General features: G+C 41.1%; 1 protein-coding gene across 1 annotated transcript in view; it reads right to left on the minus strand.

Moving 5' to 3' along the window:
* Window positions 1-8,888: 8,888 nt before the first annotated feature.
* FLT3 (fms related receptor tyrosine kinase 3) overlaps window positions 8,889-27,715 on the minus strand; it is a 66,515-nt gene continuing 47,688 nt past the window's right edge. Inside the window, exons 16-24 of the mRNA XM_032219939.1 lie at window positions 27,014-27,124; window positions 25,073-25,226; window positions 21,667-21,806; window positions 18,477-18,601; window positions 16,445-16,567; window positions 13,751-13,862; window positions 12,152-12,251; window positions 11,001-11,106; window positions 8,889-9,393 (exon numbers count right to left, since the gene is read on the minus strand). Coding sequence (XP_032075830.1) covers window positions 9,268-9,393; window positions 11,001-11,106; window positions 12,152-12,251; window positions 13,751-13,862; window positions 16,445-16,567; window positions 18,477-18,601; window positions 21,667-21,806; window positions 25,073-25,226; window positions 27,014-27,124 — 1,097 coding nt within the window. The 3' untranslated portion in view covers window positions 8,889-9,267. The remainder of the gene's footprint in view (window positions 9,394-11,000; window positions 11,107-12,151; window positions 12,252-13,750; window positions 13,863-16,444; window positions 16,568-18,476; window positions 18,602-21,666; window positions 21,807-25,072; window positions 25,227-27,013; window positions 27,125-27,715) is intronic.

Consider the following 27,715-nt stretch of genomic DNA (forward strand, 5'->3'; position numbering starts at 1 on the left):
TGCTGTATGAATCTACTACATAAGAAGTATTAGGAAGAGCTGGGATTGTACAGACAGCTACCAAGATAAAGGTTGAGGGAGTCATTGCTTCTTTGGTATATAACCACAACCACAATGACAAATTACGTATTATGGTCAATGACAAGATAGAAATACAATTCACAATTCCATTATTATGTTTTATCTCTAAAGTAAATACTGATTTTGGTGATAAAGCCCCCTTTTGTATCACTGGAATAAGAATCAAAACAGTTGCATTAAGTTTCTGAAATCTTGGGCTTCGGGGGGTGGATCCTGCCGCCGTCGGGAGCTCAACGGAGCTCCTCTCAGGGTTCTGGTCTGTATATCTTATAAGATCTATAGATATCTCCCCTTTCTGGCAGAAAGGGGCAGGGAGAAGGTCAGTCGTTAGGATCTCTTTGTAATTCATAGCTTTTTTTTTTGCTGTGAATGGAGAAGAGGTTCAACATTAGCTGAGCTTTTACTCCAGCCAGTTCTCCGCAGCTGCCTTTTTTGCAGCCCTAGGCAGATTGCCCCCCCCCCCCAGGACAAAGCTAAGCTATTTAAAAATTAATCCGGGCGGGGACCATTCCTGAGGAATTTCTTCTATTACTATCTAAAATACCAGCTTCAACTTTGCAAAAGGCTCCCTTTTCTAGCTGCATCACAAGATGGCGATCTTATAGCTTTTGTGTTTGATGTGACGTACTTAGTCAGCCCTACTCTCCTGAAGGCTTCTCCGTATTAACTGTTAAAAGATTAACTGAGGGGAGCAGAGACTTTGATTCTTGGCTAGCCTGATTGCTTGTCTTTTATTTTTATTCTGGAATGGCTCCCAAATCTAAGCAGAAGCGCTTCCTTAATAACATATCTCAAAAAACTGCTATGAAGCCGCTACCCTTGCCTCCTACGTCCTCCACTGGAGATTTGTTAACACAAGAATTTTTTCTCAAAACGCTTAATAATTTCAGACAGGAAATTAATCAACTGATATCGGATTTATATGATCAATTTGATGCTAAAATTGCTCAAGCAAAGGAGGATATGATCGGAGTAATGACAGTCATGACAGATTATATTGCTGAAACGGAGGATAAATTGGAACTTTTGGAAGAAACTAACTTTAATTTGACATCCAAAATTCAAACGTTACAACAGGAAATTGAAAATGCTCAAAAACAACTTGTCATGATAAATTATAATAAGACTGCCTTCACAATAAGAGTTAGAGGACTGCGTGAAAACGAACAGGAGAATTTGAAACAGATCTTCTTTGAGGCTCTTAGCCGCTCGGTGGGAAGTCCGGGACTTAACTTTGATTGGCAGATTCAAAAAATTTACCGCCAGAATTCGTGGGTAGCAAAACAGCGACAGCTTCCGAGGGACATAATTATATACTTTACCACAAGGGAATCCAGAAATGTGATAATACAGAAGCTTTACAACAAGAGGTTGAGAATTGATGGACAGGACTTGATTGTTTTTAAAGAGATACCATCTCAAATATTAAGAGCAAGGAGAGATTACATTTTCTTAACTGAAGAACTCAGAAATTCTCAGATTCCATACAAATGGGAAGTCCCAGCTGGCATTACAGTTACATTTGGCAATCAAAAACACCGCATTAATTCTGTCTGTGAAGCCCGAGAATTTTATTACAAGACCCTGAAGGCGGGACTTCCTGATTCATCCGGACCTGGAGAGAGACAAGGAGAAGGAGAAGACAAGCAGCGAGACACGTGGCTACAAGGCGGAGGGTGTTGCTTTCCTCTTCCGGAAGGGCAGAAGAGTAAAGAATAAAGACTTAGCGATGTTCTTAAAACTTTATGATTTCTGCCTGGGATAAAATGGAAAAGTTGTATATCGATGATGAGACATGGAGACTGAAAGAAGCGTTGCTGATTGTGGACACATATTGTATATAAGATTTGTTTGAACTCTAACTCAAATTGCGCATGAATTATTTTCCTAGGCGAGGAGAGCGGAGATCGCGATCTTTTTGAGTTGTGGTCTGGGACGAACGGAGTTGGGAGGCGCGTGGGAGAGGGAAGGGTAGCGAAAGCTTAACTAGACTACTTGGGGCTAGAATGCAAGCTGATGTTTGTATGAGTTGCTATTTCAATATAAGGTTAAGAAAGATTAGTCAGAGAGTCTCCAGGAAGGTGGAGTAAATATGTGAGGAGCAATGGACGCGGATAAAATATATATGTGGATATGGATAAAGGCAGGGTGGAAGGTAAAAAATTTACATGTGGATGTGGGTAAGGATAGAATGGGAGGTGTTGGAAATGAAAAATGAAAGAAGTACTTGAGTTTAATGGTTTTATAGAAAGGTTTGGATATTCGGATAAAAAAGAGATAAATTAAAGGTCTGAATAGATAGATAAAGCAATGAGACTTTTAGTTGGGGAATCCTAATTGATTAACTTACCTGGCTCTAACACAGTTTGAAACCCTGCAAGTAGTAAAATAACCGAAATTTGGAATGAGCTACATTGTTTAAGATTTACAGATGATGGGAAGCTGTGTTAATGTAGTGGGTTTATTGATCTTTCTTGTTTTTCTTTTTTTTTTTTTTTCTGTGTGTGGTTTTTTTCTTTTCTATTTTTTACTATTCCCTTTTTTTTGTTTTTCTTTTATTTTTTTTAACTTTAAAGCTAGCTGGCTTTATTATACTCAAGTGCTTGTTAAAGAACTATGCCGGGTATGGGACCTGGGAAGCCGTAAGGGGGTTAGGGAGGGGGGATTATAGAGGGGAGGGGGGGAGGGTGGAATTACAGTTTCAATTCTTAGAACAATAAGAATTCACTTGTATACTGCGGCTCGTTTTCCTTTTTTTTTTTCTTTTTCTCTTTTATTTTCTAAAAAATAAACTGAATAGATTAATTGTAGGGATACACCAAAGTGAGGAGAAGAGGGAAAGAAGAGGGAGAAGTAAAGAGGGAGCGAGAGGGGAATGTAAGGAGGGTGAGATGGAGGGAGGGGGAGATGTCTGAGGGGGAAGGGAAGTAGAAGAGGGGAATGCTGGAGGGGAGAAATGAAAGTTGGAGGGGGAGAAGAAAGGGTGTATGGGGGACTGAAGTGTCATGTTGGTTTTTTTTTTTTATGGTGGATTTTTTCCTTTTTTTTGTTTTTTGTTACTCACAGTATATAAGTGATTGTATAAAATGAAAATGAAAATGAAATAAATAAAATTTCTGGAAAGAAAAAAGTTTCTGAAATCTTAAAAAGTATATTTTGCTCCATTTAGACATCCAAGATCCTGACAAAAAAGGAATGACAATTCAATATTATGTCTCATCTTAACTATAATTGCATCATTGGCCACACCCTTTGGAAGGACATGTCTTTTCATGAAAATGCTTTTCATACTAGCTGCAAAATCTGTGCCATAGATGATTACTGCCTGAGTTCTAAGTTCTGCTTAGGCATAAATGTTAAGTCAAAATAACAACTGAGAAATGCAGTGCTCCATACCTTGTTGTTAACCACCAACAAATAGAATTGGAGGAAGCTTTCAGAGAATTTAAGGCAGAAGGAATACAAACCCCTCTTTTTAAAATGCTTTATTTTTAGGAAGACGTTTAAATCACATCATATGTGAGCAGTAGAAATACACAGTAGACGGCTGTTAGATAGCAATAAAAAGGAGCTTTTTTGTGTCACTTTCTTGCCATCTAGTGGTTTTCTAAAGTTTTACAGGCTGGATAGAATGTGCTTAATACAGTACCAGACTCATTTTCAGTTCTCACTAAGATACCATGCTAAGCATTTCTAAAGGATGGCCTATATCAGTGATGGCTAACTTTTTCTGGACCAAGTGCCTAAAGTGTGCGCGAATATGTATGTGTGCTCGAACCCCCCAAATTCAATATGCGCACAGATCCCTGCATGTGCCCTGAACCCATGTTCCTCCGCACATGCATGCCTCCCACGTGCACCCCTGCGCATATCTATGCACAGCACTGCATGCACCCCGCCCCTCTGCCCCACGCATGCACGGCAGAGCCCCGAAGACCAGCTAGCCAGTGGGAGGTGTGTGCTCATGCACGGCAGAGCTGACGGCTCATATGCCCACAGAGGGGGCGCTGCATGTCATCTCTGGCACACGTGCCATAGGTTCATCATCACAGGCCTATATCATGTTGCCCATGTCTCATTTCCAGACCATTAGGGAGGCGACTTCAGTTTGCATTTAATGCTTCCAATTTAAAGGAGTATTTCCTTCAGAGGTGGATTGGGCACCTCTGAGCGGTTATGCTTGTTGGCATAACCCAGTTTCTGGCATGCCACGGATTGATGCCAATCCATGAGCCGGGGTTGGGGACCCCTGCTTTTTATTATTCAATGTGCTTGTTAGTTAAATGACAGGTGCAGGTTGCATATGTAATGGAGCGCTGCGCAGTAAAGCAATAGAGAGCAGTCTAAACGAACCTTGCAAGCATCCCACCAAGCTTATGACCAGTCATTTGGAACATTTCTGATCAAAGTTATAGAATAAAAAATAATGACCAACTAAAAATGTGGGATTAACTGATTTTTGTAGCACACTTGTGAATCTGGGTCCGGTGCAGAGGTAGTATTCAGCTGGTTCTCTCTGTTTCAGGTGAACTGGTAACAGTGGTTGCTGGAGGTCCGCCCACCATCCCCAATGTAATGCGCAACCACTGCGCATGCGCAGATGAGGCACGTGCGTCCACATTTGCGAACCAGTAGGGAAGGTAAGTGAATCCCAACTCTGAATCCCATCTTGAGAACCTCTCTCCATTTTGGATTACACAAGATCTGATGTCAAAATTTGATCAGCTACTGCATGCTTCAGCAGGAACCACCTCGTGGAAATAATCTGAAACAGTCCATTGTCAGTCCAGGGATGATTTTTCTTTTTAATGAAATATTTGGGTCTAGCATGCATGTACGTATCATAATTTTCCTATGGTCATTGAGGTTTTTCATTATTCCCCCAATTGTTTTTTTCAAAAAATGTGACACATAAGCCACAATAAAAATCACCTTTATTTTCAATTTATTTATTTTTTTCATCCTAGATTTCAAAAAGTCTATAAAAACATATTAGCTTGTTAAAAAAACTAGGCAGCACTTTTCTGAAAACTGTGTACAATTGAAAATATAAAAAGCATAGATAAGTAAATAATAATTAATCAGGTAAAATCAGCCTAAAGCAGCAACAATATTTGTGTAAAACTGTAAAAAAAAAAGAATAGGTAATTAGAATAAATTGACAATTTCTGCTCAAAATAAAGAAAGAATATATCTGAACTTATTTAACGTAACTGTGGAAATTTTGTTTAAAACAATTTCACACAATGAAGGATCTAGAACTAAGTTATTTGATCATAATGAACATATTTAGCCAAAGATCACAAATTAATTACAAATAGGCAACACAACAATTATAAATAGATATTATGGAGGCAATATAGCAAGTTTTCATTTAGAATCCACAGAGTAATTTCTGCATCTTGCTCATATAATTAGCACTTCATGAACATTTGCATTCTATAGAGACAACAGTAGCATCAGAAGAGAGCCACACATTTAATTTAGTTATGACTTACGAGCCGTGGTGGCGCAGATTTTAGAATGGAATATTGCAGCCTAATTCTGCTGACTGCTGATTGCCAGCAGTTCGGCAGTTTGATTCTCATTGACTCAGTCTTCCATCCTTCCAAAGTGAATAAAATGAGGACCCAGATTGTTGGCAGCAATATGCTGACTCTGTAAACCGCTTAGAGAGGGTTGCAAAGTACTATGAAGAGGTATATATGGTAAGTCTAAGTGCGGTTGCTATTGCTATTACACTGAAGCTGGAATGCATACATACAATCAGTTTCCTGTTCTGTAGATATGCCAGAGATTTCAACAGTAACTTGTCATTCTCTCATCAAAAAGAAGACTCATGTTCTTTGATTTATGTTCCAGATCCAATGTTTATTGTAATGAAAGTAAACTTTTTAAAAAAATTGCCTTAATCCCCAAACCATTTTTAAAGGTGAAGACTGAAACCTGGAATTGACATTGCCATAAAGCCATTTAAGGCTGATAGCATCTTTTGATTTTGGCAGATATAAAAGGTATATAAAAGCACACATTGAAATCAACTGCATGCCAACTCTAAGAGATAATTCAGTACTACAGTAATTCAGTTGCACATTGCTGTCAAATATTGCAACACATTCATTATCAAGTATAAGCGTAAACTGCTTTCAAGTTATACTGAATATTCAAACAATCATTTAATATAGTCCTTAATGCTGAAGATAATCGCGGGGAACAAATTGATTTTTGTAGTCAGCAAATATTTTAGTATTTGATTATTCCCCCCAGGGCTGTGAATTGTTCAATGGTTGTTTCTTGTTTGTCCACATCTGTTGCTGGCTCACTAAATATTTACTTTAGAATAACACCAGAATACTCGTATAGGGTGAATGCAGAGATTGACTTACCTATCAACTAATGTCACATGTTAATTGTGAATTATAAAGCAGCTAACGTCTCTTAAGTTTACAGTTCTAGTTCTGGATCCAGTTCATTGGAGTTTATAGTGGACTGGACAATGGCATTTTTTATTCTCTTTCTTTCCTGCTATGCTTCCAAACTCAACAAATCTTTTCTGATTTTCTCCTGCCCAGCCTTTTAGAGAAGCAGAGAGAGAGAAAGAGTGTTTGTTTGTTTGTGTGTGTGTGCATTACGTTGCACTTTGTACATCATCCCTTTCTTTGTTCTGTACGCAGCATTCCCAGAGCTTTTCTTACTGCTTCCCAGAGCTTTTCTTACTGCTTTTTGTTAATGTGGCCAAGTAGTTATATTTTTTATAAAGTTATTTCAATGCTCTGAACCTAGGTTTCCACAAATCCTCTATCAGCCTGCCTGTTCCCCCTGATTTGCTGCTGGCATGCCAAAAAACAAGGCCCCATTTTTTCACGATTTGTATAATTTGTAATTAGGTTTCTGGGCTTGATAAGAGTCACATTTCTAGAAAAAAATATGTGTGTTTTGTGATGGACCACATCTAATGTATAGCAGCTGCTGTATTTTGTAATAGTGCTTGAAGTTAAAATTCTGAAAAAAAAACTAGCTCCCCAAATTTGGATGCTCCTGTTCCAATTTCATTTGAAACATTCTTGAATGTCTGCCCCCAATATTGTTTTTCTGGATTTTATCAATCTCAGTAACAATATAGAAAACGTTCCATTTCATGCCCAATAAAACCTTTTACTTACATTTAATGTCGCTGTGAAATACTGTAGCATAAAACTGCCCATGATCTGAGGGACAGTCAGGAATAATCTACCCGTCACTATATCCATAAATATCCATATCTATATGCTTGTCTTTCTGATAGCTGATAGAACCCTTTGGTTATATATTTAGTGAGGATATAATATAAGTGCAGTTAGCTGAACTGTGTGAATTAATCTCAGGCTATAATGGCCTTACAGCTTCAGCGTACCTTGGAGGAAGCTAACTATCTTGACCCCTTCCAGTCTGGCTTCAGGCCCGGTTACAGCACTGAAACCGCTTTGGTCGCATTGACCGATGATCTCTGGAGAGCCAGAGATGGAGGCTACGCGTCCATCCTGGTTCTCCTCGACCTCTCAGCGGCTTTCGATACCATCGACCATGGTATCCTTCTGCGACGACTGCGGGAGGTGGGGGTGGGTGGCACTGTTTTACAGTGGTTCTCCTCCTACCTCTCGGACAGGTCGCAGTCGGTGTTGGTGGGGAGGGAGAGATCGTCCCCGAGGCCCCTAACCTATGGGGTGCCGCAGGGCTCGGTTCTGTCCCCCCTGCTATTTAACATATACATGAAACCGCTGGGCGAGATCATTCGGAGGCACGGGATTAAGTACCATCAATATGCGGACGATACGCAGTTGTATCTGTCCGCCCCGTGCCAACTCAATGAAGCGGTGGACGTGATGAACCGGGGCCTTGAGGCTGTTAAAGACTGGATGAGAGCTAACAAACTGGTACTCAACCCGGAAAAGACCGAGTGGCTGTTGTGTTTTCCTCCCAAAAATTTGGCTAATGTTCCATCAATCAGGCTGGGGGGGCAAAATTTATACCCCTCAGACAGGGTCCGCAACTTGGGAGTCCTCCTGGATCCACAGCTGAGTTTTGACCACCACTTGTCGGCTGTGACCAGGGGGGCATTTGCCCAGGTTCGCCTGGTGCGCCAGTTGCGGCCCTACCTGAACCGGGAGGCTCTCACAACAGTCACTCGAGCCCTTGTGATCTCTAGGCTGGAATACTGCAATGTGCTCTACATGGGGCTGCCCTTGAAGAGCATCCGGCGACTTCAGCTAGTTCAGAACGCGGCCGCGCGAGTGATCATGGGCGCACCACGGTTCGCCCATATAACACCAATCCTCCGTGAGCTGCGCTGGCTACCTGTTGATCGTCGGGTGCACTTCAAGGTCTTACTTACCACCTATAAAGCGCTCCATGGTAGTGGATCTGACTATTTGAGAGACCGCCTCCTGCCAATTACCTCCCTGCGTCCCATCAGATCGCACAGAGTAGGCCTCCTCCGAATTCCATCCGCCAGTCAGTGCCGACTGGCGACTACGCGGAGGAGAGCCTTCTCAGTTGCAGCTCCGACATTATGGAACAACCTCCCTGTGGAGATCCGTACCCTCACCACAGTCCAGGCCTTCCGCACAGCCCTCAAGATCTGGCTATCCCGTCAGGCCTGGGGATAGGATTACTCTCACCCCGCCCGAATGTTGAGTGAATGTTGTGTTTTTATGGATAATTTTCTTTTATTCACGATTCTTTTTCTTTTTAAGTCTTGTCTTGCACTCCCTTCCCCTCATTGTTGTAAGCCGCCCTGAGTCCCCTCAGGGAAAAGGGCGGCATATAAATCCTCAATAAAATCCTAAAATCCTAAATCCTAAAAATAATACATTCACATTTGGGAACTTCAATTACAAAATATATTGTTTGCACCTGCTTGAAATAAAATATCTGGAATGCAGACCTTGACTTTAGAGATGCATATAATTTTGAAAGAAATTCAGCAACAACCTGAGGGTCAACCAGGCTATAAAATGAGGCTGGTATAAAAGAGATCTTCCACCTAGCTAATGAAATTGAAGGAGATCAGCTGAGAAGCAAAGTGGATAGAACTGATTCAGTGGCAATAGCAGCAAATTAGAACCTTTAAGGAAGGCAAAGTCAGATCCCTTTTGATTTCCTTCAGCTTATATGGCTTAGTTTGTAAAGAAGAAGAAAAAGTCTGCTTTATTTTCCCCTTGCAATATCTTCATTCAGCAGAGGAATAGCGAGCTCTGCTTCTCTCCTCACAGGTGGGTTGCATTTGGAACTGGAAACGTGCTTAGACATATCAGTACGATCTGTCCGGCATGCCTAAATTATAGGATGTGAACATAAACAGCACAATCAACACCATTATTACTAATGGAACAACATTATACAGATCTTTTCAGTATTTTGCATTCTCTTGCTGAGGTGTGGGCAAATTTTAAGAACAGTGTGAAGAAGTCTCAGGGCACCTAAAAAAACCCTCACCCATGTGTTGGGGCAGAAGGTTTCTGTAAAGCAACGCCCGATTTCTCTTTTGGTCCCTCATCTTTATTCTCACCTGCTGGACAGGTTGCCCACCCCCCCCCCCCAATGCAGCCTTTTCTGGTGCAAATATAGATAATATGTTGCCATGGAATTAAATAGTTAACTAGTAATTCCTTGATGCATTTGGAGGCTTGTCAGGTTTAGGAGCTGACCTCTTTTAGGGCTTAAGGATAAGGTAAACATAAAGGTTCCCCTCGCACATATGTGCTAGTCATTCCAGACTCTAGGGGGCAGTACTCATCTCCATTTCAAAGCTGAAGAGCTGCCCAGAGACGTCTCCGTGGTCATGTGGCCAGCATGACTAAATGCCATAGGCGCACAGAATGCTGTTATCTTCCCACCAAAGTGGTCCCTATTTTTCTACTTGCATTTTTATGTCCTTTTGAACTGCTAGGTTGGCAGAGCTGGGACTAATAACGGGAGCTCACTCCATTATGTGGTGCTAGGGATTCAAACTGCCGAACTGCCAATCGACAAGCTCAGTGTATTAGCCACTGAACCACCACCCTTCAGGAGTAAGGATGAGGGGAGTGAAATATAAGGTCAAACAGTTTTCCACTTCTTACAATTGGGAGAGATAGAGAAGAACTTTTTTTTAGAATAAAGAGTTAGAAGGGACCTTGTAGGTCAGTGGCCCCAAACCTTTTGATCATCAGGGACCAGTTTTGTGGATAGAAGTTTTCCAAAGGCCAGAGAGGGCATGGTTTTGTGTGCTGCCTGCATCTCGTGGATGGAGTTTTGCTTGTTTGTGCGACCTGGTTTCTGGCATGCTTTGACCCTGTGCTGGTCCATGGATTGGGGGTTTGTATTTTCTGCAATCGAGTTTGTTGCGATTTATCTTAAGTTTGTATCTATTGTGTGCTCGTATATTGTTGTGGTTGAAGTAGTCATGGACAGGTAGAACATTGTAGTGGATAATTTTATGTACTACACTTAGGTCAGACTGAAGGCAGTGTAGTTCTAAGTTGTCTAAGCCCAAAATGTCAAGGCTGGTAGCATAAGCTATTCTGTTGCGAGCAGTGGAGTGGAGGACTCTTCTCGTGAAATATTCTTAGCTCTGGTTATGCTTAGATTGTATTGTCTCCCAAACTATGGAACAGAAAAAACTTGAACTCCCAATGTCAACAGGAAGGAAGGAAGGAAGGAAGGAAGGAAGGAAGGAAGGAAGGAAGGAAGGAGGAAGGGCAATTATAATTCATCTTGAGACCTTCTTAAACAACTAGGGAAAACATTAGATTTCTAGTATCCTTCACCCCAAGAAAAGATAACTCTTTCTAAAAAGAATCAACAGCAAGGATGTTGTTTCTAGTCCCCTGACATGTGTCCTAATAAATATGGTGCAAACCTAGAGCAGAAAAAAAGGCTTGTTTGTAAGGCTCACTTACTGTTCCTTCTGCTTCAGCCAGCTGGCATGCCAGAAGGGAAAGCAGCTGCGAAAAGGAAGGTCTTTTTCTGGAATCCAAAGCCCAGCAGGAGCACAGTAATAAGTATCTGTAAAAACAAGATAAAAGAAGGGAGAGGAAAAACACAGAGCTATTTTCCCCAGTATTTTCCAACTGATAAGACCAAGGAAACATATATGTGTCACAGATATTGTGGTGTTATGCAGAGTTAAAAGAACCTAGAATATGAAGAACATCAATTTCATATAGAATTGATAAATGTTTACAAATATGAGGCATCAAAAAGCAGAAAATTGAAAATTAATATTATGCTTTAAATTTTACAATGCTTATGACGCTAGAGCCTTCTGTAATCCAGCTGGGGATGGACTAGTATGACCTAATAATTGCATATAGTGATGGGGATTGAAATGGATCTGAGTAATATTTGAAGATGCATTTTTGATCGAAACGTATCTACAATCTTAAGCATTCCCTTTCTGATTGAATTGTCTTAGTTGTATCTTGCAAATATTTATGTCCTAAATCTATTTCTACAAACTATGTATTTTTTATCTTGTGTGGATGATGGTTTAAACGGAGTGGCAATCTCCAGTGGAGCCTAGTCATTTCAGAAATAATATTGTGGCACAGGTTTTTAAACATAATTGCTATACTAACATTGTCCCTTAACTGATGTAGGATGGCATGTTTTGTTTGCTACAAACAGATGCAAATATAGTCATGTTGCAAAGCATTTGAAGTTTGGTCACATGACCACAGAGAAACAACTATCAGAACTTCAAATCCAGGCCATAAGACCTCTTTTTTGAGTTGGTTATAAGTTGAGGACTTATCTATATTGTGGGAACAGAGAGCTGAGTCGAGGCAATGCAGGACTCTTGTGTAGAAGTACCCTTACAGAAAAATATAGTTTTCTACAAAACACCCCAAATCACCAAGGCCAAACACCTGTATCCTCTTTTAAAGGTGACTTTTCTTGGCCTATAGGACTATTGCACAATGGTGTCTAACTGTGTCCAAAAGTAGCCCAAGAAAGTCACAGATAACAGTATAGTTAGAAGCACGGAAATAATGTCTTCTTACATTATACTCACGACAGTCCCACCCTAACCTTTATACCCAGAACATACATTTCTTCCGTAGCATAAAATGGACGGTCCATCTTAAATCCATTTTGAATAAGCTTGTAGAATTTCTCGTTAACTTGCATTCCGGGGTAAGGATTGACACCTAAAGAAAAAAAGCGGCAAAGCAAAGAATTCATGTTTGAAGTAAGCTTCATTGGAGAAGTTTTCTTAATTTGCATAACCTTGTAGAGATGTCTGCAGGATGTCAGGCCTGCATCTATGTTCCTTTTCGGATCTTTGGCCTGCCACACTTCTATTCTACTATGCGGTTCTATAGGGGGATTGGGAGGGGGGATAGAATGGAGTAGAATGTTATGTAGGCAAAATAAGATTCCTTTCTAGATTGCCAAGGTCATCCTTTGTCTTGGTACCTCTGCACCTGACCGGAACTGGATGGGTGGAACTGCCAGCATGGCAGTGGAAGATTGGACCATGTGATGGACTTGTGGCTGTGAGGGCAAGATCATGAACTTTAACTTGGGTGGGGAAAACTAAGGAGCTTCAGATCCGGGTTTTCTCAGAATTGTGCCAGCAAGGGTCTCTTAATAAATTGGAACTTTGAGCAGTACTTTGCCTTGGAGTCTGATTTAATTTTGAATGCTATCTGGAACGCTGACACAGGGTGTGGTCAGAAAAGTCAAAATGGTAGCCATAGCAGTCCAATTTAAATTTTGTTTGTTTTTTTAAACTCCATTGCATGTCATTTTGACCTGTTTGACCATTTCCTGCAAATATTCTGCATCCTGGACAGCAAGACAGGGACCCACACCGAGCAGGCATATGCTACTTAGATATTTAGAAAGATGACTATTCAATTATATATTACAAACAAAAGAAATGGAAAACCCAAAAGTGGTTAACAAAGACATTGTCAAGAGCTTCTGGAGAACATTTATGACAATTGAATAAAGGATGAAAAAGGATGAATGATTTGTTTTTCTTCTTAAAAAGATGTCTCTCCTAAAATATACACATCTTGAAGTTAAAAACTCACATGCACACACTCCTTCTATACTAATAGGGGCCAGTGGTGGAATTCAATTTTTTTTTATTGCCGGTTCTGTGGGTGGGGCGGGGCTTGGTCGGTATGGCAGGGGAAGGATACTGCAACATCCCCATTCCCTCCCCACTCCTGGGGGAAGGATACTGTAAAACCTCCATTTCTACCCCACTCCAGGGGAAGGATACTGCAATATCCACATTCCCTTCCCACTCCTGGGGGAAGGATACTGTAAAATCCCCATTCCTTCCTCACCCCACTACCTGCTTTCCAGCTCCGTTCTCCTGTGCAGGGCAACAGAAGAAGAACTAGCCAATCAGCTGGGACTCAGGAGGCAGCAAATTGATGGGGGCGGAGCCAGCCAGAGTTGGCATTTGCCGGTTCTTTCAGCTACTCAAAATTTCTACCAGTTTGCCAGAACTGGCCAGAAATGGCTGAATACTGCCTCTGAATAGAATTAAAATGTATCTGCCACCCCTTCTGCACTTTGGAATTCTACTAGCAAGAAACAACATTCTAAAGACATTTTTCCAGGTTGTTTATGAAAAATAGTTCTGTTAAATCTCCGACGGGAGTTCTAGGGAACATATTCCAGAACCTACCAAGAGAGAATATTTCCCAGAGTAAGATTCCATAAGACCAGACATCACTTTTAATTGTGTATATCCCTTCGAATAAACTTTCAGGGGACATCCACTTGACAGGTAGACGAGCCTGGACAAAAAAAAAAGCACAGAGAAGAGAGAGATTATTTCCCCTCAAAGTATTCTCATATAGAGAGACCAACTGTAAAACCACATTGTTATTGAGCAGCTTAACCCTGAGGAACAATCATCCTTCTTGTTGGCATCCTATCAGATAGTAAAAATATTCTTGGTTACATGGGCACTCTAACATTCCCATTGGACTGCTTTTGGAGATTGGAGTTTTGGATTTTGAATTAGGATTTCATTATTAATTAGCTGATAACCCGGCGTTGCCTGGGTATTTATTTATTTATCCTAATTCTGTATTAGATAGGAAAAGGCCTAATTTTGTTGAAAATGTCCGGACTTTCCCCTAATTCCCCGGACTTTTCCCTAATGTTGGATTTTTCTTCATACCAGAGAGCCCCCTTGTGGAGGACTGTGCAGCCGTTACCATGGCAACACTGTGCTGTATAGTAGAAGCCATTTTAAGGCAGTATGGTAGAATCCATTTTAAGGCACAACAGGCTGTATCTTAACAGAACACAGATCTCAAGGGATGTTAGGGGTGTCTTACCCCACAGTATTTGTTTCCAGATAGTAAGTCATCTGGGTGCCAAGTTTGGTTGAAATTGCTCAAGGCATTCCAGAGTTATGCTGGAATGCACACTGCCATATACATACATACATACATACATACATACATACATACATACATACATGTTATATTTGTAAAAAAAATATTGGGTTTCTGCCGAAGGACAGAGAATGGAAGTAGTGATCTTCCTCCCATATTTGGGCATACCAGGGGTTGTGACTTTATATATATATATATATATATATATATATATATATATATATATATATATATATATATATATATGTGTGTGTGTGTGTGTGTGTGTGTGTGTGTGTGTGTGTATATATATATATTTATTTTTACAGCCCTCTCAGTCAGCCTCTTGCCCCCCAACAATCTGGGTCCTCATTTGACCCACCTTGGAAGGATAGGAGGCTGAGTCAACCTTGAGCTGGTCAGAATCGAACTGCTGGCAGTGAGCAGAATTAGCCTGAAATACTGGATTCTAACCACTGAACCACAACGGCTCAGGGAGGGAGAGAAGGAGGGAGAGAAGGAACAAAGGGAAGGAAGGAAGGAAGGAAAGGAAGGAAGGAAAAACATATATATATATATATATATATATATATATATATATATATATATATATATATATATATATATATATATATATATATAGTGTCACAACCCCTGGTAGGCCCAATTATGGGAGGAAGCTAACTGCTTCCATCATCTATCAATCGGCTCGTCACAAGAGTCCATAATAAATATAGTAGTCTCATTTTCTACATGGAACTATTGGAAAAGTTGAGTACCAACGTGGCTGATTTCTCAGAGATGGAGAATCTGTAGACCTCAGACGTTTCTAAGTGGCAACTCCCCAACATCTTTCACCATCAATCATGCAACGGTGAACTGCAGTTCAACCACTATTTCCTCCTCTCCGAAGGAACCTTAGCAAAACCATGGTGGTTTTAAACGTAATAATCTTGATTTTTTTTTAAAGAAAAAACCCACACCCCAACAATGTTGCCTTCTTGCCGTGCATATCTGTAATAAAATAGATTTGTGCATATGTGTAAAGCTGATAAATCAGTACACATGCAACCTAACAATTTCTGATGTAGAAGTGCTTTTCATATTAGAAATTTCCATTTTTTTCCCCAGGTTCCAGGGAATGAAATGACATGTGCAGAGAATACAATATGGTGGTTGATCACAAAATGAGGGATCATCAATCTTACTCCCACTGATATCTGATTGATGTCTATGGGATACAGGATCTCAGAAATTATGAACAAGCTCTTCTTCCACGCTTACAAGATAATTTTCAAGCAGCTATCTATTTATATTTTTGTAGTGCCAGTTTGGTGTAGTGGCTAGAAAAAAGAAGATCATAAGTTCTAGTCCCACCATAGGCACAAAGACAACTGAAGAAGCTTCTTGGATGAGAAGTGAAACGTCTTCAAAGAAAAACCAAAGTCCAGTTGCCTCTTGAAAAAGCACCTTTGGGACAACCATGACCTGGATGACTGAGAATCTCCATAGACATTTACTTCTCAAGATGCTGCTAAGAAAACACAGGAACTAATTCAGGAGCTCACCAATAGTAAATAGTGAAGATGTGGAGATATAGAAGTGCAATTTGTAGCTGAAACTGTGCTGTGATTGTAAGTGTTTGGTGCAGAGATTAAGGCACCAGGCTATAAATGCTAGTCCTGCCTTGGGCATGAAAGCTTGCTGGGTGACCTTGGGCCAGTCACTCTCTCTCAGCTCTAGGAAGAAGGGAAGGGCAAATTACTTTTGAAACCTTGCCCAAAAAACTGCAGGGACTTGCCTAGGCAGCAAAAATGGACTTGAAAGCACACACACCACATTTCTACCCAGCAAACCAACGAAAAGAAATTTGCCATATTATCACCCTTCTGAACCTGGATTTGGCTGAGCAAAATATTAGTAGTAATTTCATTTTTACTTTCAGATCTTTCACAGAAAACATTCGGAACCATCTTTAATAAACATCAACTTACATTTCCTCTGACAACATAGTTTGAATCATTCATGATATCCCTGGCAAGTCCAAAGTCACATATTTTGGCCACTTTTCCATAGGTGACTAGTATATTCCTGGCTGCTAGATCTCTGTGAACACACTGTCAAGAGAAAAAAGTGTTGCACAAAGGACAGAATTTAATTTTCTGATTGCTTTTTTTTAAAAGTCTTTTTTCACTGAAATAATACAGCATGCTGAAAGCCATTAAGTAAAGTGTAGTAAGTTTTTTTTAATGTGTCAGAATTAATTGCCCTATAGATTATTTTTCCGTAGGTAAAGTAAAATAAAGAGCACTTTACTTTAAAGTGAGAACTTTAAAAATATAATAACACAGAGGCCAAAAGATTAAAACAAAACATTACATTCAAAATCTAAGATGGTGTGAATACAGGCATTTCTTTCAGTGGTTTTAAAAATGCTTCTTAAGATGGAAGAAAGGGCAGTTAACTACTGACAATATCCTGGAATTATGCTTCAATATGAACTGTGGGTTGGTCCAAGAAACCAACCTGATTCATTTTATTTCCTTCCACTAAGCAAGGAAAGGATCGAGACTGATAGCAAACTGTTCTTGCCCTTTAAATACATAAACACAGAATGCCTGTTGCTTGGAAGTAGGGTTTATGCATTTATTTACCAATTTAGACACTCTATAAGGCAGCATTTTTCAACTTTTCAGATGGTACCGTAGGATATTTTAAACTAATAAACACTGGCATAAAATAGACAGTGAATATTATATGCCCAGAAAGGATACCGAAGTGAAACATCATAAATAAAATGTGACCTTCAGCACAGTTTTATTCACATTACAAGTCTGTTCCCAGTTGAGACTGACAAGAGCACTTTTTCCCTATAGAAAACTCCCCCACACATAACTTCTTTGCCAAATTTTAATTTGGATGAAATGCCTATCAGATAGCACTATGTAAACATTTTTAAAAAAATTTGAAAATCGTATTGCAGACTGATGTTGTTACATACTGTAGTTGGCTAATAAGACTAAGGTTCTACATTTAGGCAAGAAAAATGAAATGCACAGGTACAGTATAGGTGGTACTTTGCTCAATAGTAGTAACTGTGAGAGGGATCTTGGAGTCCTAGTGGACAACCATTTAAATATGAGCCAGCAGTGTGCAGCAGCTGCCAAAAAAGCCAACACAGTTCTAGGCTGCATAAACAGAGGGATAGAATCAAGATCACATGAAGTGTTAATACCACTTTATAAGGCCTTGGTAAGGCCGCACTTAGAATACTGCATTCAGTTTTGGTCATCATGATGTAAAAATGATGTGGAGACTCTAGAAAGAGTGCAGAGAAGAGCAACAAAGATGATTAGGGGACTGGAGGCTAAAACATATGAGGAACAATTGCAGGAACTGGGTATGTCTAGTTTAATAGAAAGAAGGACTAGGGGAGACATGATAGCAGTGTTCCAATATCTCAGGGGTTGTCACAAAGAAGAGGGAGTCAAACTATTCTCCAAGGCACCTGAGGTAGAATAAGAAGCAATGGGTGGAAACTAATCAAGGAGAGAAGCTACTTAGAACTGAGGAGAAATTTCCTGACAGTTAGAACAATTAATCAGTGGAACAGCTTGCCTCCAGAAGTTGTAAATGCCCCAACATTGGAAGTTTTTAAGAAGATGTTGGATAGCCATTTTTCTGAAACGGTATAGGGTTTCCTGCCTAGGAAGGGGGTTGGACTAGAAGACCTCCAAGGACCCTTCCAACTCTGCTATTGTATTTGTATTTATTTAAGGTGTGTGCAAGTAAACAACCAAGCTCAAAGAATACTAAGGATTCCACGTAAAAATCTATCTCCAAACAACAATGGCATATACTTTATATAAGTGAGATTTTTCTTTCCTAGAAAAATTCTAATGCTTATAATTCTAATATTCAACCAGATTGATCTCAAATGTCTAACTAGTGATGAATTTAGATAGTAGAGTGTTTCTCCTACCCTAATCTTTGCTATTCAGCACTATTTTTACAGAGCAATCTTACTGATTTTGATTCCAGAAACTCCATTCCTCTGGCGACTTGATATGAGAAACAGAGAAGGTCTTCAAAAGTCAATATATTGAGGCTTTCATCACCATCTAGTCTCCTGTTCACATATTTCATTTCATCTGCAAATGAAAAATGGTAATTGGCTGATTTCTCAAGTAGAAAGAACGACAACTATATTTTAAATTTTATTATGTGGTCTCCACAACCCTTCACTTCCAATATATCACATTCTTTCCTATGCACTAGTAACCACCATTGCAAATAAAATCACATGTACTAGTGGGAGACTGAAACACAAAGCAGAGAATGCAAGTAGAATAGTATCTGATGCTGTTCAGAAGCAGGCAGTGTTTGGACAGCAGATACCATGTTATGGATGGCTAAGACCAGGGGTGGGCTTCAACATTTTTAGCAAGGGGTTGTCTGCTCAGTTGCTGGGTGGCTGTGGCCATGCTGGGTGTGGCCTAGTCAGCCTCCTGCTCCACGGTGGTGGTGGTGGTGGTGGGCATTTTTGCCCTCTCCAGGCTCAGGAGGCTTTCCTCGAGCCTCCAGGAGGGTGAAAATGACCTACCCAAGCTCCAGAGGCCCTCTGGAAGCCAGAAATGGACCTGTTTCTGGCCTTCCCAAATTTCCAGTAGGCCCATTTTTTGCCCTCCCTGAACCTCCATGCGTGACCTGCACTTACCTGCATCCAAAATGGGCCGCATGGGGACTCCTGGGAGGGATGGGGTGGGTGGGGCTAGCCAGGAGTGGGATTTGGGGGTTCTCCTAATTGCACAGAATCTTAGCTAGAGCTTCTCCTGAACCTCTGCGAACCCCTAGCAGTCCACCCCTGGCTAAGACTCACAAAGCAATGACATGGTATTTCAGTGGAGAAATGGAGCTGGGATTTTTAGCTTGCTTGCCCTCCCTTTTTTATGAATTGGGATTTCATCTTCACAGGAACAGACACATTATTATTTTGGGTCGGTGGGTGGGTGGGCAGGAGATTGCCTGATAGTTTATTGCTGCATTATAGCACTTGTAGGGTTGAGAGAAGTAGAGAATCAGCATTCAGGACTTGCATGCGGTTTGTGAACTTCCTATTTCGGATAAACTCCACTTCCTATCTCTGTTAAGATTAAAATTGGCCGTACCAATAATACCATGCTTTCTCTTTTAATTTCTTTAAGAGAGAACAAAAAGGTAAGAGAAAATCATGGGATGCCAATGAACTTAAGAACGTATGTGTGTGCCTCTGTTCTCTACTGAGATATAAATCAGAATTACAGAATTTATTCTGTTGGAATCTTCCTTTTAGACCGTATCTAGGCTCTTGCTCAGTGCAGAAATAAAAATGAGAGCAGATGGCTGTGTGTTTTCTGCTTGATTAAATCATCTTCAGTTTTCATCAGTGTGATATCTCTTTAGGTACTGGAAAAGTCCTAGAGTGTACTAACTCAGTCTTTTTGTTTTAAGGCTTCTGAAAGTAGATGGTCCATGACAGCTTTCATTGATTCTATTGCTAAGGCTATTTAGAGAAAGGCGTCTTATCATCAACATCATCTTCTTCATTTAATGACCCCATAATCCCTTGCGGGGTGGAATCTGGGCAACTGAATGGAGCTAGTAAAGTGTTTTAATGGCGGATGCCCTTCCTGTCACCAATGTGGAGTTTCATTCAGTACATATATTCTCAGTGTGCCCAAAGAGAGAAATATCTGCCTCTACCTAGAATCGAACTCACAGCCCTCCTGACTGTGATGCAAGAGCTCCACCTCCAGGCCACTGCACTGCAGAGAAAGGGTACCTTATGTCAATTACACACTTCTTTCTACCCATCTCTAATTCCTACAACTATTTTTATAACCTCTTGGATTGGATTTGGATTTATTCAACTTGTATGCCGCCCTATTCCCAAAGGGACTCAGGGCGGCTGAACAAAAGCCAAGGGGAGGGGGAACAAATACAAAAAAGTAAGACAAAAACAAGACAACAATACAAACAATTTAAAAAACACAACAAGCACAACCAATTTGAGTAGGGGTGGAACTCAACAACCCCAGGCCTGCTGGGACAGCCAGGTCTTAACGGCTATACGGAAGGCCTGGAGGGTGGCGAGGGTCCAAATCTGCATGGGGAGATCGTTCCAGAGGGCCGGAGCAGCCACAGAGAAGGCCCTCCTCCGGGTGGTCGACAGCAGGCATTGGCCGGTAGATGGAATTCGGAGGAGGCCTAATCTGTGGGATCTAATGGGTCTATGGGAGGTAATTGGCAGAAGGCGGTCTCTCAAGTACCCAGGTGCAATACCATGTAGGGCTTTATAAGTGACGACTAGCACCTTGAAGTGTATTCGGAGACCAATAGGCAGCCAGTGCAGCTCGCAGAGGATAGTGTAACGTGGGTGTACCGAGATGCACCCACAATCGCTCGCGCGGCTGCATTCTGGACAAGCTGAAGTCTCCGAACACTCTTCAAGGGCTGCCCCATGTAGAGCGCATTGCAGTAATCCAGTCTTGAGGTCACAAGGGCATGAGTGACTGTTGTAAGCGCCTCCTGGTTCAGGTAGGGACGCAATTGGTGCACCAGGCGAACCTGGACAAATGCCCCCCTGGTCACAGCCGACAAATGGTGATCTAAAGTCAGTTGTGGATCCAGGAGGACTCCCAAATTGCGAACCCTGTCTGAGGGGCGTATAATTTCACCTCCCAGCCTGAGGGATGGAATACCTGGCCAATTTGTGGGAGGGAAAAACACAAGCCACTCGGTCTTGTCAGGATTGAGAGCCAGCTTGTTCACCCCCATCCAAACCCTAACATCCTCCAGGCACTGACACATCATGTCAACCGCTTCACTGAGCTGGCACGGGGTGGACAGATACAATTGAGTATCGTCCACATACTGGTGGTATTTTATCCCGTGCCGTCGGATGATCTCTCCCAGCGGCTTCATGTAGATGTTGAACAGGAGGGGGGACAGGACCGACCCCTGCGGCACCCCATAATTAAGGGGCCTAGGGGTTGACCTCTGCCCTCCAACCAACACCGACTGCGACCTGTCCGAGAGGTAGGAGGAGAACCACTGAAGAACGGTGCCTCCCACCCCCATCTCTCGCAACCGCCGCAGAAGGATACCATGGTTGATGGTATCGAAGGCTGCTGAGAGGTCAAGGAGCACCAGAACGGAGGCCCGGCCCCCATCTTACCTTCCTCTGAAATCAGGGCACTTCCAGATGTCTTAGAGATCACATCTAAGTCTTGTTTTGCATGTGAAAGATCCCTTTGGCCAACTGGTAGGTAAGATCCATTTGTTAGTATGCTTCCATTTCTGGAGATAAGAGGTACACTTAAAAAAAAAAGAATTTGTTAAAGCATCTAATATAACAATAAGGACAAACATTTTGATTATGAAATAAGAAATGTAATAAATTTGTACTGAAACTTTGATAATAATGGATTGTTTTTGTAAACACATTCGGAGTGCAACCATGATTAATCAAAATGTTACCTCCTGCAACATGGAATTGACTATTATTGTATTCATTTTAAGTGACCATATCTTTTAAATGAGGATCTGTGACAGTTTCTAATCAGACTACACTTCTGAAACTGTATTAGGCTAGGTAAAAGTTAAAGGTTCCCCTCGCACATATGTGCTCATCTCCGTTTCAAAGCCGAAGAGCCAGTGCTGTCCAAATACGGCATGTAGCCGGCATGACTAAACGCCAAAGGCGCACAGAAGGCTGTTTCCTTCCCACCAAAGGTGGTTCCTATTTTTATACTTGCATTTTTTACATGCTTTCGAACTGCTAGGTTGGCAGAAGCTGGAACATGTAACGGGAGCTCACTACATTATGTGGCGCTAGGGATCTGAACCATCCGAACTGCCGACCTTTCTGATTGACAAGCTCAGTGTCTTAATAAGGTGGCCCTATGTACTACAGGAAAAGAATGGCAGGGACTGCAAAAGGACTTCTAAACAGAAGAAATTGCATGACTGGGAAGCTCACAGGGTGTTCCCAGACCTCTCTTACATTGAGGAGTCAATTGACCAGCCATATGTCCATACTTAAAATTTAGCTTAGTCTGCGTAAAATGTTACTGAGGGAGATTTTCTCCATATTTTCAACCTGTTAATATCATATTTAGTTTGCCAGTGCATATATTTTTCTTTGTTATCTGCCTGAATTATATTGTCACCTGTCTGGCCACATTCTTCCTGCAGCTTATGATCAAAGGCCTGTCAACTATTGCAGCTTCAAAAAAATATTAAGAGTTAATTGATTGTGATTCATAAGAAATATTCCTATCTGTTGTGTTTCTTCTGGAGTTGTAGGGTTATGGGTGTTTGGAAGTAAGATTCATTGTCACCAGCAATTTGTGATAATGCACAAGGCATCTTTCTATGGAGTCCTTGGTGCTCTCTGAGCTTGATTATTTTCTTGCAGAGATTTCATTACCAAACTAGGTAACATTGTCATTGCTAGAAGAGATTAGAGTTTGCTTTCATTTTATATACTAAAGGTTTAACCCTGTCAGCTCTACTAGCCTTCTGTCTGTTTGTTCTGCATAGTAGTGTGTTGTGGCCCAGCAGGAGCCGTTGGAGCTGCCACCAGACCCCGACAGCGAGGGGCCCTATGAGTCGGCCCTGGAGGATGTGGAAGACCCTGGACAAGGTTCTGACTCTGAGCAGGGCGCAGAGAGACTGGTTGGCCACCAGGTGGTGCCTGAACCTTGGACCAGTGGGGAGGAGACAAGGGAGAGTGATCACTCCAACCAGCAGTGAGTTGTTCCTGGATGCACGTCATCGAAGAGCTATTTGGCGTCAAGAACAATTACACAACTACAGGAGGTAATTGCGCTCAGCTGGTGGTCATGAGGCTCCTCTCCAGACTATAAAAAAGACTGCTTGTTACATGCCCCTTATGCAGAAGTCAACGCTTTGACTAAAGAGAACTTAACTAACTTGGCAGGCTGGATTGCTGCCAAGGTTTGTCTGAATTGCTGCCAAGGTTTGTCGGACTTGCTGCCAAGGTTTGTCGGACTTGCTGCCAAGTTCCTTATCTGTTTGTTTGCTTGGCTTTCAGCCACCGAGATTCTGGTCTTGCTATTAAAGGACAGTCTAATTAAGCTTGTCTCAGCTTTCGTTACTGGACGGCGGAGGGGGGTCACAACAGTAGTTGTTATAGTGGTATAGTCCTTAACACTATGTTGTAGATGACTGGGGCTGCTGTTTTCTCTTAGATTAGATTAACAGAGTTGGAAGGTCATCTAGTCCAACCCCCTCCACCCAAGCAGGGGGACCGTATACCATTTCTGACAAATGGCAATCCAATCTCTTCTTGAAAGCCTCCAGTGATGAACAACTTCCACAACTTCCAAAGGCAACTTCTGTTCCATTGGTTGATTGTTTTCACTTGTCAGAAAATTTCTCCTTATTTCTAGGTTGAATCTCTCCTTGATCAGTTTCTATCCATTATTGCTTGTCTGACCTTCGGGTGTTTTGGAAAATAGCTTGACCCCTTCCTCTCTGTGGCAGCCCCTCAAATATTGGAACACTGCTATCACGTCTCCCCTAGTCCTTCTCTTCACTAGACTAGCCATGCCCAGTTCCTGTAACCATTCTCTTCTCTGTACTTTTTCTAGAGTTTCAAAATCTATTTTATAGTGTGGTGACCAAAACTGGATGCAGTATTCTAGAGTTGCTGGGTATTTTTGTGTGGTTAGGAAGTTTTGGAGGGCTTTAGTTGGTTTCTCGGTTACAGTAATACCATATAGTTAGAAAACTAGCAGAACATATCCATGGATACCCACTAATAGTCAGAAGACATGATGAAATCTCCCTAATCTCACAACATATGGACAAACTGAACTGTAGTTTCATCTGGCAAACTGTGAGCATCCTAGACCAAGCCAAATTCAAAATCACGAGAGAATACCTGGAAGCCTGGCAGTCAGACAAATTGGACCATAGAGATAAACAATACCTGCATATCACTCAAAAGAAGACAAACAAAAAGCTAAAAAGGAAACAAAAAGACCAGAACACCTACTCATCAGCAACCACAACATCCAGATGAACACATCAAGATTAACACTATATCATCAATCAAGAAGTAAACAATACCCCAATCAAGGAACCACCAGCTCAGACAAACAAGCTAACAGTAAACATCAGCCTAATAAAGGAACCGCCAAGAATACTGACACTGATACTGATACTAACACTGACAGAGTAAACCACTAGTATAGTTCTCGGCCTTTTGGCTAAGACCAAGCGTAGTGTGGTATACAAAATGAGAGCAAACCACACTCCTTTCTAACTCTTATAGTTACCCAGTTTGGTAATGAAATGTCTGCAAGAAAACAAGAAAGCTTAGAGAGTACCAACAATGTTACAGTTCAACCCTGAGCTGTAAATATTTGTTTCTATCAGAATTTTTCTATTTTTTTGTATTGTTTTGTTAAAGCTACAGTTCTAAAATAGGAATTACTTGAGATATAAAATGCTGCTACTGTGATGGATTGAGCACATGATGCAAAAATGACAATTTGTCTTTAAACTTGCCCAGTTTCTTCATCTGGGCATATTAAACCATGATTGATCTTTACCTTGAATTGATTTGTCCTCGAAAATTGTGATAAAAACTAAAATTGTGCTGACTGAAGACTTCACTCCATGTTTTGTGGAAGGTGTCTCTTTTGCTTCGTAAGTAGTTCAGGAGATCTCCATAGCAACAATATTCAAAAATTAAGTAAACTGGTCCTAAAAAATACATGTTTAAAATATAAGAAAATCTTTTACTTAATATATACTTAGCATGCATCATATTGAAAAAAAAATTAGACATTTCTAGGATGTAGGAAAAAGGAATTGAATGTTGTTAGACATTTTTACTTCAACTATGTGAAAATGAAATCTCCGTATCTTATACTTATTCCATGGACTACAAGTCTTTGAATTCTCATTGTAATGCTAGCTAGGAATTCTAGGAACTGTAGTAAAACATCTGTTTGATTGAAGAAAGATGCAGGATTCTTACCGTGTTCCTCTGAAAATAAGACAGGGTCTTATTTTCTTTTGACCCACAAAATAAGTGCTTGATCTTATTTTGGGGGAGGTCTTATTATTTTTGAGGTGCAGGAGGCAGCAAGTGTGATCACCTCATAGCTGCCACTATGCTATAATATTTTGGGGGAGGGCTTATTTTCAGGGGAGGGTTTATTTTAGTGCATGTGCTCAAAAGCCTGATTGGACTTATTATCCAGGGAGGTCTTATTTTGGGGGAAGTAGGGTACTTGTGGCAACTCTTTTCACTTTGTAGTAATACTTGAGAAGTTCTTATTCAGCTTAAGAAAATTCTCTGTTTCTAAGTCCAACTTATTTCACATAAAGGTAAGGGATCTTCCCTGAGACTGCTATTCCTAAAAAATGTCTAAATCCTGAAGACATAGGTCTACAAGATATTTCAGAGAGGTTATGTATTAATCTGTCATTTCATACACTATCTGGAGGTATCAAATAGCTTAAAAGTATGCAGTACATCACTGGATTGTGGCAGGGGTCTCAAAACTTTTCAAGATGATGGGTATCCTTTAAATGCAATGATGTTCTCTCAAATGACTGTAATGGGAGGGCTTCCCCATTCCCAAAAGCTTAATATGGTGAATGCTGCTCACCAGAAAAGAAAACATTTAACAGAATTCATAATGGTGTCATTTCTTGTCATTCCTTCTAACTATCCAATATATTTTTTACTATTCTCATTTACATTTATCTTTTATTTTCCTGGCCAGTTAGGAAATGTGTTGACCATTTTATTTCCTCAATATGTCTGTGGGGTTTGTGATATCTAACACCATTCTTGGAAATAAAAGTATGCTACATTAGGTGGCTATGAACACACAGATGTCCACCAGTGTCATACAAGGACCTCAAATGTATGACTTAATACTCTAGTTCAGTGATGGCTAACATTTTTGTTGAGATGTGCCAAAAGCGGATGAAATGTGTGTGTGTGTGTGTGTGTCTTGCATGTGTGTGCCCACACCCATAATACAATGTCCTCCCCTCTGTGCATGTGCGCATACCCCAGGAGCCATTTTTCTCCCTCTGGAGGCTTCAGGAGGCTTCCCTGAAGCCAGGGGAGGGCAAAAAATGGCCCAACACGCAAACTGGAAGTTTGGAAATGGACTTCCAGGTTGTCTGTTGGGCCATTTTTCTCCCTCCGGAGACTTCAGGAGGCTTTTCTGAAGCCTCTGGAGAGTGAAGAACAGCCCAATGTGCAAACCAAAAGTCCGTTCCCAAATTTCCAGTTTGAACGTTGGGTTGTTTTTCACACTCCGGAGGCTTCAGGGAAGTTCTGGGGGATGAAAAATGGCCGAAAATGAACGCTGAAGTCAGCTGGCCAGTGCATGCATGCACACTGTAGCTGACAGGGCAATGTCTTGTGAACCCTCAGAAATGGCTCCATATGCCACATGTGGCACGCGTGCCATAGGTCTGCCATCATGGCTCTAGTTGTTAGTACATTTCAGAAATCCGTGGCTCACCTGACTTGGTGCATGCTCCTAGCAGATTCACAATGTTTTCATGACTTCCAATATGAATCATCATTTTGAGTTCAGACATTAGAGCATCCTTTTCCAAAGAGTCATATTTTTCTGTAAAGGTAATATGGCAGATAGTAACTATACAGAATTTTTACAATCAAACATATACAGTTTGAAACACATTAGAAATAATTTTATTAACAGAATGACTAATTTGGTCAAATATTTCTCTTGAAGCAGGAAATGAGAATGAACAAGTAAAAGACGGCTATAGCTCTTAGAGCAGTGCCTTATTTCCTGGGTCTGTGATATCATGGGATAGTCCATTGCTACTCAACAGTAAAGGAAACATAAAGAAGAATAAGAAAGACTGTGTTATATGCCTACCCAAACCTGCAGGGATTAGGAAATACCTTTTAAGGAAAGAAGAAAAACGAAATTCATCCTTAAATAAAATGGGGAAAATGATCCAGAAAGAGTGTAGTGAAGTCAAGCATTCTTTATTTTTATTTCTCTCTCTCTGTTTCTCTCTCTCTACCCCTCCCCACTCCCAGAGGTGGGATTCAAGAATTTTAGCTACCGTTTCTCTGCTGGGTGGTCGTGGTCATGGTGGTCTCCTGCGTCTCAGCGAGGAGAGTGGTTTCACCCTCCCCAGACTCTGGAGGTTTTCCTCAAGCCTCCAGGAGGCCAAAACATTCTCCC

The sequence above is a fragment of the Thamnophis elegans genome, chromosome 6 (genome assembly GCF_009769535.1).
Source record: "Thamnophis elegans isolate rThaEle1 chromosome 6, rThaEle1.pri, whole genome shotgun sequence".
Taxonomy (NCBI): Eukaryota; Metazoa; Chordata; class Lepidosauria; order Squamata; family Colubridae; genus Thamnophis; species Thamnophis elegans.